At 37.5% G+C, this 13,473-nt stretch overlaps 1 protein-coding gene across 1 annotated transcript; it reads right to left on the minus strand.

The window, feature by feature from the left end:
- Positions 1–3,123: 3,123 nt before the first annotated feature.
- On the minus strand, positions 3,124–12,901 carry chia.1 (chitinase, acidic.1). Its single transcript, XM_042497235.2, has 12 exons — positions 12,774–12,901; positions 12,358–12,418; positions 10,432–10,461; positions 10,128–10,332; positions 8,376–8,432; positions 8,083–8,248; positions 7,811–7,935; positions 6,994–7,117; positions 6,150–6,332; positions 4,862–4,978; positions 3,752–3,878; positions 3,124–3,556 (listed from the first exon to the last, which is right to left on the minus strand). Exons 2-12 carry the CDS (start codon positions 12,374–12,376, stop codon positions 3,348–3,350), a joined length of 1,362 nt encoding a protein of 453 aa, XP_042353169.2. The 5' UTR covers positions 12,377–12,418; positions 12,774–12,901; the 3' UTR covers positions 3,124–3,347.
- Between the last annotated feature and the right edge of the window lie 572 nt (positions 12,902–13,473).

The following is a 13,473-nucleotide window of genomic DNA, read 5'->3' on the forward strand; positions in this document are numbered from 1 at the left end:
TGTAAATGCATTAGATTGTGGTAGATTAAAAATACCTAGATTATAATCCCAGAGCTAATTTTTGAAAAGGTAGGTGGTATTAAAATTTTGTTGCAATGTAATTTCAATGTCAGTAAGATTCCTGTCAAATTTCCTGAAACAAGCCTTATTGTCCTGGTTAATGATATACAAACATAATTTCTCTCCACACAGATGTCTAATATGGAATATCAAAGATATGAGATATAAAAACAAAACTTTGTTTATGGACAACTGGGTTAAAAATTACACTCTGTGACACAACTATTAAATGAAAACAGACTTCCATGTTCATACAAAGAATTCTTACAAAAAATTGGAATTCCAGTCACTTCAAAAGAATTCACAACTGTGTTTGATGCAAAACCATCTGGGTTGATGGCTTTATGTGAGGGGGTAATGTGGAGCGGGGCCGGCTCTTGGCATAGGCGATATAGGCGGTCACCTAGGGCATCATCTGCTGGAGGGGCGCCGCGACGCCGCCAGTCCCCCTTGGCCTTGAGGGAAAATAATAATAAAATAATAATTTTCTATGTCAACTGGCGCCCTCACTTAGTGTTTTCTATCTAGCAATATATATATATATATATATATATATATTAACATTACAAATAAATAAACAGTGACATGTTCCTAAATTATGTGTGAGCACATGATGTGTCGTTACTGGGTACGGAGGTGCGGGTTAGGGTTAGGGCGCCTAGGGCACCAAATTGGGTAGAGCCGGCCCTGATGTGGAGATTCCACAATTTAAATCAGATCTAATGGTGGGTGGTGGGTGTTTAACGCACAAAAAATGTACTAATAGTCATCTTAGAAAAATCCTCTAAGAACCTTCAACTCCTCAATCCAAATCCTTTTGGAATTCTTTTAGAATTAAAGCACAATTTACAATCCTAAATTGGACTGAAGACAAAAAAGCTGTGAGAACACTGAACATCTTGGAAACCTTGAACTTTGTACTTTAATCAGATACTCCTATGTATATAGGTACAAAGCTGAATATTTTCCTTTTTTTTTCTCTTTGTCGCTGCACTTTCTGGTTGTCGTGGAGTGTTGAGGTGTGCTGTGGTGTGTAAATATGCGTGTAATATAAAAACTTTTAATTTTAAAAAAAAATCTTCAAGATTTTGCACAGAATCTATGCTGTTAAGGTGTTGAAAAGATATAAACTTAATTTAGAGTATTCCTGTGATTTTTGCAATTTAGAGAAGGAAATTATAAATCATTTGATTTTCACTGTGAATATTCAAAACTATTTTGGACAGATATGAAAGACTATGTAAACTGGCGTTAATGTACAAACTAGGCTATATTATATTTTAATTTCAACGGGCTATCTGTTAATATCAATTATATAATCCAACTCCTCATAACTCTTGGAGTTAGATTATCCACATCCACAAATTAAAACAAACTGCTGTGAAACAGTACTGCACCTCAGTTGAATTTGTGAAGGACAAAAAAGCTGCAAAGACTAGTTTTCTTTTGAAGGATTTTAATTTTGTTTGAATTTGTGAAGAAATCATTATTTATGAACAACAACAGACCCTGGCTTGTTCCAAAGTTGCACCACTCTTTTTTTGTACAGTTGGTATACCTCTTTGGTTTAGACACACATTGCAACCTAAAACAACCCAGCTGAAGGGAAGCCTGCCCATCTGGCAACACTGCTGAGTAGTCTTGGGATATTCTGCCACTAGAGGCTTCCACAAATGAGAAAAAATTTCATAATCAGCCTTCCCGATTTATATGAAACTCAGTTTGCACCATCTAGAGTCTTGTTTTAGTCGTTGCATTAAATTGATGCTGATTTAAAAAATGATTGCTTAAAATGGGTATGACTTCCAACAATAAATCCAAATAAATCCAATTCCAAACTTCAAAAAATCATAACAAATCCCTAGGAAGTCCTAAAGAGCTGTAATCTTCTCATCTCATCCACTGAATTGTGCCAGAAGTTTGCCTCATTACAATCTATTGTCAATACAAAAGTCTGTCACTGAATACTTTTAAGAATATGCAAAATCAATAAGCACTCATATCTCCACAAGTCTTCATTCAAATACAACCAAAATTGACACAGACATTTTTTTGGATTAGATATCACGTCTCAAATGGCATTCAAATCAGTGAGCCTTCGTGATATTCAGTATCTTGCTGTAATTTGTATTGTATTCACAATATTTTCTATTTTATTTCAGTTTTAACCAAATGCCACCAAAAGTTTTTTCAGTTTTTTTTCACAGACTAAACAATTACATGTTTTCAATTTTTTGACACTGACTTTTCTTTAATCAGTTTTTTTGACACATGATACTAAGTTTTTTTTATATGCTCTTTATATGCTCTCCCATTCAATACTATGACATTTTTTTTTAATTTTTTTTATCGCAAGATTTACTTGCATGCTTTTTTTTCCCAGTTTTTTCAACATGCTATACAATGACCTTGTTTAGGGGACCAAGCAGCAACACATGCTGCTGGAGTCCTATTACTTCTGCTCACCTTATTCTTCTTCTTTCTCTCTTATTCTCTCCACTTCAAGTGTTCGAGCAGCAAAAACTGTATGACATAAACTCACCAAAATTGGCAGGCTTAAAAATATTTCAACTGCAGTAATGTCTTTCATTGTAAATCAATTGATTTATGTTATTAGAATGTAAATCTCAGTACTGTTACAAAAAATAGATTTTGATATTTTAACTTTTTTTTAATTTTTTTTTTTTTTTAAAATATCCATTGAAAAAAATATAAAGTTCAATGAGGAGATGGTGGGGGGCATAGTTTTCACATAAAGTATCATTTTATTCATCTTTTTTTCTTCAGTTGAAAAATTCAAATGCATGCTGGCCACCCCAGTGGACACGTGAAACACAGAAAACAAAAATGTTCGAAACAAAGTGAAATTTAGGTTTTTCTTTCCATGCCTAAAGAGAATTTTTTTTAAAAAAAATAGGAAAGGTCCTTATAAGTCCTTAGTCCTTATAATCCATGCCTGACAGGGTTTTAATCATGCAATTCAAACTTCAAAAATATAAAATATAGACAAACTTCACTTTTCTTAAAAATAAAACACACACACAAATGAAAAGGACAAGTAAATCAGGTGTATCATTCATCAGGTCATGTCATGATATGGTTGTGTTTATTTTGTTGAAGAAAGCAGTGAGCCGGCTGCAAAGAGCATTTTTCTCACTGGTTTACTTTGTGTTCCTGTCGTCACTCAGCATCATGAGGTTAATCAGTTCGAAATGACACTCTGAGAAAAGATATATTTATGTCGTACATTCACAGCCTCACTGTGTGTTTGGGGTTCAGTCTGTGGCTCAGGGCCAGTTGCAGCATTTGCAGGAGTCCCAGTAGATGAGGCCTGGCTGGCAGCGGTGCAGGTAGGTGTTTCCCTGGAAGCACTGGAAGTAGGTGGTCTTATCAGCAGGGTTCTCATACAGGCCATCAGGGCGGCCGTGGCAGAAGTCTGCAATAGGATCCCTGGTGGTGGTGGGGGCTGGGGTGGTGGTGGGCTTTGGGGGAAAGCCTGCAGAATCAGACATGGAGAAAAAATGGTTAAACCAATTTTTTTTTTAATCAAAAGACTACAAATTGCAACCGAAACACAAACCTAACTTCAATCAAACAGCCAAATATGAGTGGAATAGGATTGTTGGAACAATTGCATCACATCACAGTGAAAGGATTTAGCTCTGTTAGTTAGCGTAGCCACAGTTTTTACCCATTGATAGCCTGAGGTGGTTTACGAGAGGATAAGGGCCTGATGAGCAGAAGTGTCCACCAAAGTCATCCATATCCAAAGTCCACACATGAGCACCTCCCAAGTTCATGCCAGTCATCCACTCGACCTGCAGGATGAGCACATTGGTCACATATAGCAGCTACAGGTCTATCAAACAGAGCTAGAATGGAGAAGTGGGAGAGCTCCTCTTTTCTGAGGGTTTGTCATTCATTCTCCTCACCAAACACTTCAGATCATAATGGCTGACAAGAACATTACAAGAACATTTGTTCTCAGGGTTCCTGCAGATCCTTAAAAAGTCTTACAAGGCATTGAATTCATTCATTTAAAAATTAGTACTCAAAATCTCTGAAAATCCTCTGAAAATATGGCTTAAAATAATAAGAATGCACATGTTATATCAAAGTTGATTATCTGAGTGAAAGTAAATGTTCCCAACTGTTAGAAAACCAAGTTCAAAACTGTTCATTTTGAGGATAATAGCATTTGATGCTCTACACTAAAATGAGAGAGCTGTTGTGTAAAGCCATCGACCATTCTGTTTCTTCATAAATTTGGTTAACATTTGGTTAAATTCATCACACATTCACTCCATTCGGCACTTTGCTGCTCCTTCTCCCCAGACAGAGTGTCAAGAGGCACTCCGACACTCCCAGAGTGTGGTGCTCTGGAAAACTGAACAGTACATTCCTCCAAATTTACTAAAGGTCCAGTTTGTGCAAGAGTGCGCACCAGCACTCACAATGACTGTTTCTGAGTGTATCCTATTGAAAGGAGCGCTGAGGGATTTCAGTTCAACATGTTAAATTAGTATCAAGTGACAGCTGATTTTGAATTTTTGATTGGCTTTATCAATATTTTGTGATAAGGATCGGGGATAAACACATTTTTGGGCAAAGTTTGCACAAAATTTCCCCTAACACACCATAACTGATGTTTTTCTCTTCTATTTCGGTCATTGTAAAATTGGTCTTTCAAGTCTTAAAAAGTCTCAAATCTAACTTGCCAAAGAGCTGTCAGATAACATGATTGGAATTTGGCCTACTGACAGTTTCATAACTGCAGGTAATAATGGCGCTCCAGGCTTACCTTAAAGGAATAGCTGCGTTCATCATCAAAGCCGAGCCAGGAACTTCCATAGGTGGCATATGGAACCCTCTGTTCAGGGATCCATTTACTGACAGCACTGTCGAGGAAGTCACAGATCTGGTGACAGAACATTGACAGAGTTAGATCAGTAAAAAAAAAAAAATAACAGGGTTTGAGAGTTGCAAGTTAATTTAGCATCTTTACTGGTACGGACCGTTTCAAACTGGACATCATAAAAATGGGTCCAAGTGTATTTCCTATTGGACTGTTTGCTAATGCAGTACCATTCAGGAAGTAAACAGGGACCAGAGCTGTTGCCCTACCAGCAGAGTAGCAATGAAGTGGTTGATAAATACTTAAAGGAAAATTCCACCCTTATTTTTAATTGTAGAATTTTGGATGAGCATATTGATTCAAAGGTGTATGTTCTTCTTCATCAAATGTAGACAATAGACATGCTGATGTTGAGTCATATTGTCATGGTGGAGTAACTTTACTTTATGCTAAGGTATCTAAAAACCAAACAAAAAAAAAAGAAAGAAAACAGGTGTGGTGTCAGTTCCTCATAATCTTAAGAGTAAGGAGGTGATGATGTCAATATTTGTGTTATGTTCGATATTAAGGCTTTTCTTGAAAAACCAATGAGTGGCGATGAGGCTGAAGTGGCTCAGAGAGATTTAACATTGTCATTTTAACATCAATAACAATACTGACCATGTAAAAGAAGTGGACATAGCCATTGTGACGTCATCCATTGATTTATTGTTATAAAGCCATGAGTTTGGCATTTTCGCCATCTTGGTTTTGAACATCAGAGGCGACCGTATTTGGATGAGAGGGTGGAGCTGTGGAGGATGAGGGGCAGATCTGCCTGAGCACCTCAAGATACCACCATAATGGTTGTCAGCTAGCCTGCCCCAAAGCATACTCTGCTTTATCACCTATTTTACTCTAAATGCAACCATCGTTTAAGCATCGAACATCATGCTGTATGAAAGACCTGAAAGAAGACACTGAGACCATGAACTCATTAGGTAAATGTTTCCTGGGGTAATAAATCAAGTAAGAAATAGGGTCATTTTCTGATAGACTTGAATATAATCTGACTTTCTTTTTGCAATCAGTGGAGCTGCCCCCTGCTCGACATTAGAAGGAATGCAGGTTTAAGGCACTTCTGCATTTGCTTCACTTTTCAGACCAGGAGATAATCCAGAGGCTGTTTTTGGTGTACTGTATATAAAAGTGACTTTGAGGACGAAATCTCCTGAACATTATGAATGTGCAGTACCTCATAGTGGGCCCAGAAGCCAGGAGTGCGAGTGTAGGGTCCTTCACTTGCGGGACCGTTAGCTGGAGCTCCCAGGCCGGAAGCAGCACTGGTAAGGCGGAAGGTTCGTCCGTAGGTAGGGAAACCCAGCAGCAGCTTCTCAGCTGGTGCCTCCAGAGTCAGCCAGTAGGATATAGAGGAGTTCTGACAAAAAGGAGAAAAGAAATACATACTATAGCATAAAATGAACTGAGGAGGCCTCTTGCATGCAAGGTAACACGTTTTTAAGAAACACAAGCAAGCCTACAGTTTAGCACTGACTGAGAATCTTCACCAGCATACTCCAGCGTACAAGTCATCTCAGAATTATTGATATTAACAGTGAATCAGATGCCTCCATATTCTGTAAAAGGTTTGCCAGTTTTGCCGACTGTATCCAACTGTGAATAATCAATTGCTAATCTGATAATCACTGATGTATCCCAGGCTGTGATCACCAAAAAATGGTTATCTTCTTAGCCTGTAATACATTAAATATAAATATAATTTTGTGTTTTTTTCTCATTTAAAACATGGTGGCATCAGGACAAAAATCTGGCATTTAAAGGCTTACAATTATGAAAATTAATGAATATTTGATATTTGTAATTAGGACTGATGGTGGTTTAAAAATTTACTCAATGAAAGTAGAAAATAATGTTAATGTATAACCTTTTTTTAAAAAAGTTGATTTTAAAAGCATATTTTGTGTGCAGAGTGATACGAGCGTGTGTAATATTAAAGCGGGCCGTAAGGGTTAACAGTGAAGTTGAACTTAGAAATGTCAGAAAGTGTGTGTAGTTTGCAGTCTTTGTGTGCGTCTTACAATATTGTGATGGATTTGTGAGCCAGAGTCCACAGAGCTTTGGTACAGTGGGCTGTTGTGTCCAGTGATTAAGTCCCAGTGTCCGTGGAAGTCGTAGGTCATGACGTTGATGAAGTCGAGGTGCCTGTTAATTTTTTAAAGATGTTCTTTTTAGATCAAGTTTTGATCATTAGTGAGGGACACAGTGTAAAGTACATCTGAGCTAAAGGGTTCAACAGTAAAGGTAAAAATTCTCTCTGACTCTGAACAGCAGCAGCTTTGGAGTTTTGGATGCCTACATTTGATTCAGGAATTTCTCTCTAAAACCCACATTGGAGTACTGCGTAATGGTGCTTCTGTCATGTTAAGGTACATAAGCAGAGTATTGAGTAGGTTCTAGGCTATTTATTGTACTATTGCTTGTTTGCACTGCTTGACTCTTTGCTGGAGCTAACAACCACTATCAGTCTTTTTAAAATAATTTAAAGCACATTTAATGAAAATCAAATGGAACTGAAAGCGTCTGCAGAGAGTGAAGTGGCGATATTTCAGGACTCTGTAATGAGAACACCTGTATATATGGGCCTACTGTATGTGTTAAATTGCACCGAGAGAAATATCTTGGTACAATAATCAAAAGGCATTGCAGAGGTGAATTTTGCATGTGGGAATTTTCTTTTGTTTTCTTTGTTTTTAGGCTAGGGGGCTAAAGTCAACTTCATTATCTTTATCAAGCACTACTCTTTGGCACAGGCAATGTGTAGTAGTCTCAAGAACCATCTTTAGAACCATTACCTTTCTGAGCAAAGAGAGACTGAGTCCAGAAAGTCAAACTTACAGAGAAATCTGTTTGACCTCGTAGGCTCTCTGGATTGTGGGAAGGAAAGCGGCAACGTTGGCTGAGAGCAGCAGCTGAGTCCTCCTGTTGTCCTTGGCGTCATCCTCAAAGGCCTTTGCCAGCTCCTGCAGGCACACGGACAGAAAGATCAGCAGGTGATAGAACCTGCCAGTATCAGACCGGGAAGCCACACTGTATACGCAATAACGTTATATTTCAACGTCCTTTGAGTCAAAAGTGGGAAACAACACTGATATAAGGACAATGCTAACCATGACCAGCAGAGTGAACCTCTCCTTGTCCTCCACTGGGCTGCCATTGTGTCCAGGATACTCCCAGGCCAGGTTCAAACCATCAAAGTTATGGGTGCGCAGGTAGCTGATGGCCGATCTGATGAAGGCAGCGCGTCCCTCAGGCCTGGCAACCATGGCAATGAATCTGTTGGATGCATAGAAATAAACAATGTCTATCTGTTGATACAGCAGCAGAGCGAGGTGTTTGACCTCTGAGCTCAATGTCAGTTAATGAGATTGAGAAGACTGGAGTCATAAATTTGTGAACTCACGGGCTCACTCCGTTGACTGTCCCTCCGACAGACAGTAGAGTCTTCAAGGCAGGATTTCTAAAGGCAGAGAGAGACAAATGAAACTTGAAATGTCATCATGTCTGTCCCCTTAGGCCATGTTTAGATGAGGACAGCCCTACTTTTTTCCTTTGCATTTTTTAAAAAGATCTGCGTTTATATGATTGAACATTGTAAAACGATCCTTGTGTACAAAGATCCACAAAAACAACCTAAAACTGTATTATGCATGACAGGCCAGCAGCTGGTGGTGTAATTTTGTAATGATACACCACAGAAGAAGACCACCAAGTGCGGCTGTGACGTCACTGTTCTCACAGGATCTGAGCATTGCCAGTTAACACGACATCAGAAGAGGTTGCATTTTCAAAAGATTACACTCTGGAACCCGGCATCTGTGTTGTCAGGCCCCCAAAAATGCTGTTAACGTGAATGTAAGGCCAAATCACAACAAAAGTTTAACGTTTCATGCAAGAACTGTTTCCGTAAACAGCCCCTAAATCTGTACACTCTGCTTAAAACAAAAACCACAACCAAAACTAGAAAAATGCACCCAATAGAGCGCATGTTTTTGCATGTTCTTGTTATTCCAGCAGTTGCGCTGCTTTCAGAATAACCAAAGCAAAAAAATCTACAAGTCTACAAAATGAGCAGGCAGAACAGTTCATTTCTGAAGCGTATGGCGGCATGAGGAGGATGATACAAAAACAAACGGCAGCAAGAGTGCATCTATATGTGATTGAATTATCCCTCCTGGTTCCCTTAAAGTCAAGATAAGAGTGAGGATAACAAAAAAAAAATCGTGTTCATCTAATTTGAGTCTAACTTTAGTGGATCAAATCAGATCAAGTATTGAATTAATCTGCAGATGGCCAAGTTCCAAATGAGACCAAATTGTTCTCTGGATGTTAGTTTTTGAGCCACAAGGCAGGCCAGAATGTGGTCTGCAACAGACGGAAAGGCTTGCTATTTTTAGCCGAGCTGATTTCTGGAAAACTTGCGGCCTCACTGGCAGGTTAAGAGGGTGAGGAATCAGCAGTAACTGACGATGTCGAATAGTCAGTAAAACAGGTTTTTCAACAAACGTGAACGTGAATCACCAGAACTACAGAAGATCTTTTAGCACACAGTCACACATATGCACACTAAATATGGCTGATTGTTCCGTTTGTCAGATTAGATGTGGATAAAAACAGGCACACGTACACACGCACACACACACACACGCACACACACACACACACACAAAGCCATGGCGGATAATGTAATGTTAATGTTTATCGCAGCCTCATGATGGCCTAACTGACGATGAGAAAATGATAAAGCAGAGGATGTCACATGAGGTTTTTCTTTTATAGTTGTATACTTTCTTTGTCATTATTATTATCTTATTTATGTACTTATTATCTATTTTTATTTTCACTGTTTATTTCTTTATGATTTAAATATAGATAACTGTGATTCTGATTCTAACCCTGGAAATGTTGGTTCTCCCTGCTGGGATGCACTGTAGTTGTTTTTTAACTGTTGTTTGTGGACATATATAGTGGATTTAAGCATCTGCCCATGCTTTAAAAAAAACAAAAAACAAAACACATGCCAGATTTAACTTGACGTCTCAACAGGATTCGAGGCAGCAAATGGTTCTGGTCTAAACATTGCTGTAAAATCCATGACAGGCGTGCAGCTCGGGGGTTTGGCGTGAAAATGGATTCTTGGGATAAATGAACTCACGTGTTCTTGAGGTTGTTGAGTCTGACGAACTGCTGCTCATCGTTCCACTCGATGGGGCTGATCTGGTTGAAGCTGTTGATGGTGGCCAGAGTGTAGATGACGTGTGTGCACAGGAAGGGGTCGATGTTGTCTGGGGTGAATTTGGCTGCACCAGGCCTGTACTGGGACCAGTTGGTCATGTGGCACACCAGTTTACTGGATGAGGCTGAGGGGCGGCAGTCAGAAAGCAGCAATGAGACTTTCAGTGTGATTGTTGTGAAACTTTGATGGTAGTGATGTGAAGTCTTATGACACTAATGCTTACCGATGTGCAGAGCGAGCAGAACGCCCAAAGCTGCAGAAACAACAGAGAAAACGCGAGGTGTGAGACTTTGGCATTATAGAATAAATATACACATGTCCAAAGAAGGAAAAACTCTGAATGAACAGGCACATGATTTGCAAAACAACCAGCAACCATTAAAGCTATGAGATAGATATAGAATAAATATCTGTGTCAGCTCACTCACTCTTTTTGAGCATGTATAATATACTATATGTATCCCCATTGTCCTGTTCTTCCATATACATATATTTTATATTTTCCTGTGGCTATTTCTATGATTATCCTTATACATGATGGAGGAAATCAGCTCATCTCTAATAATTCCTGTCTGTTCAGTGTAGTGGCTCATCATGGGTGGTTAGCGAACGGGTAGGTAGTTTATTGAGTGTTTTTTTTTTCTTATCCCATTTTTATTTATTTTTATTATTGCTACTTCTTCCTCTTTGTTTGGGTTAACTCCTCTTTTTCTTAAAATTGATTTTATTTTATTATATCTACTTTTTAAATTGTTATTATTATTTTTTATTTAGGGCTTTCAGGCCCTTGCTGTGTCTGATTTGCTTTGTCCTGTGTACACTGCCAAGGTTGGGGTAGGTGGTGGGGGGTCATGGATGGGGTATTGTGTGGGGGGGCAACACTGCCATGTCAAATTCATCTTATACCTCCCACTGTCTGAGAACAACCAAAAGATACTTGATCACAAAAAACAACCATTAAAAGCACTGCAACACACACACAAAAAAAGCTGGCTAAAAATTGTACAAAAAACACAATTATAATTATCATAATTATATATTTAAAAATATTTTACAGATATTTAATTATTATTATTAAGAACTTTTTTACTCATGTATTTTTCTAATTTTTAGGCAATTTTCATGTATTTTACTTTTTTTTTGGGTGAGCGCTGAGTTTTTACGAGTTTATTGGTTTATGCATTATTCGGTCTTTTTTACTCATGTGTTATCAGCTTTATTGGTCTAATTATCATATCTTGTTCTATGTTTAGATCTTTAATTCAAATTAATTCATTCGCATTATTCTCTTTTAATGATGTAATTTTAGCTTTTACTTTATTTAATTAATATTTTTAATCAGTTCTGACCCACCTCTTTGTATCTTTTATTGGCTTATTCTTCATCTTAATTATTTATAATTTTTTTATTGGATTTGACTTTTATGGTTTATATTTTATGGTCAATTGATGGCTTTGATTTGTGCCCTAAACTTGTACCACACACTTTGGGCAGAATAGTGTTCTTCCTCCCTGAATGAAATGTGCTATTTAAATTCAGTTTTGCTTGCTATCTCGACCACACCATTTTCAAATCACTTGCACTTTCATCACCTCAATTTTTTTTTTTTACCATTTTTTCTCTTATAAAATTGCTTTGTTACAAATATAAAAACAAATAATGTTGTTTTTCCCGTGTCGCCACCAAGATTCTACAGTTATTTCGATGGATGGACATGTGACATTTGTGAGACATGAAATTAGATTAATAATGTTAATTAATGTTTCATAATAATGTCCACAATTGTTATACTAGTGGTTTTAAATAACAATACCATTTAAAATAAAATAGAATAAAATAATGATTTCATGCTTATTTTTAATGGTTTCAATTAGGCTACAAGTCAGTTGGTAAATATTTAACTGAGTGAATGACTCACTGAATAAATAAATCAATCACAGCAATGAATGCATGTGAATGATAAATAATAGTGAATAAATAAATAAATTAGAAGATTTCTTTGTTTAAGCTAACAGCTTCTGACCCCACTCTCCTCTTAAAAATGTACTATATCTATATAAAGTTATTGGCATCTTGGCATATATGTATGTGAGTGTCTTTGTGTAACGGGTATATCACATATAAAAAATGAATGTGTGAATATACTTACCTGTGAGGAGTCTCGTCATTGTGCTCTGTGAAGATCAGTGTTGAGGTGCAGTGGGGAGCCTCTGAAGTTCAAAAAACATTCACATGACAGGATGAGAAACAAAACCTGACATCATACTACTGCTGAAATGGTATTTTAACTCATAGGGACATCTCTTCCGTCAGATGGAGTTTGATTGAAATTTGGCACTATTCCCTAAGATTTTATATGTTCACAATATTTGAAATATTCAACGTAATCCTTCAATAAATCAGTAATGAAAAACATTATTTTCTGCAGGCCTACATGCAGATAATAATAATTGCAATATAACCACTATTGCTCCTTTTCAAATATAATATTTTAGGTTTGTACACAATGCAACTTGCGGCTAAATGCTAGCTGTACACAACGCAAATCGATGATGATCTTGTTACCTTTCTTCGGAGAAACAGGAGCAGAGTCTGGTGCTCGGTGGAGTTGGGTCAAATTTATATTTTACTGATTAATGACTAATAGCTGGTAGCAAAGTGCAGCTGATAAAGGCTCAGAGTGCTGGGACTTGCATAATAACCCCACTGCTAGGTAAGACCAAATCATGTAAGACTTGCCGGGAAATGAGATACAGTTACATCACAGAGACTGTAGTGATAAGTGTAATCAGTGTACATCTGCAATCATAAGTAATGTGAAATAATGATCAGTTATAATGAAATAGCAAAGGTGGTCCATGGATGATAGACTGTCTAAATGTACCAGGAAGCTGAGATGGAGCCTGCAGCTTCCTGCTGGGAATCATATTTCTGATGAACCCAAGTGCTGGATCAGATCCATGGTTGGATAAGGATGTGCATGTGTCCCTGGTGATTAAAGAAACTCACCAATATTTTTGATTAACAGTCAGCTAGTCTACAAATGGTCTGATGAGTTGATTCATATCAGTGTCATTTTTTCGTATCCAGTACAGAAAGTGGTCCAGGATGTGTTAAAACTGGTTAACCCTTTGAAATGTGAGCAAATTGTCTTGATTCCTTAAAAAACAAAACAAACAAACAAACAAACAAACAAACAAACAAACAAAACAAACTAAAAAATTACCTGAAATTAGAACATCCCCAAAATATTAAATTAAAAAAA

Source organism: Plectropomus leopardus, chromosome 2 (genome assembly GCF_026936395.1).
Source record: "Plectropomus leopardus strain MGB_pleo_1.0 chromosome 2, ASM2693639v1, whole genome shotgun sequence".
NCBI lineage: Eukaryota > Metazoa > Chordata > Actinopteri > Perciformes > Serranidae > Plectropomus > Plectropomus leopardus.

Coding starts and splice junctions, on each gene's coding strand:
- chia.1 (XM_042497235.2), bottom strand. Junction 4,979..6,149: donor GCTTCTGGGCCCACTATGAG/GTACTGCACATT, acceptor TTCTGTCACCAG/ATCTGTGACTTCCTCGACAG. Junction 3,879..4,861: donor AACGCAGCTATTCCTTTAAG/GTAAGCCTGGAG, acceptor CTCATCCTGCAG/GTCGAGTGGATGACTGGCAT.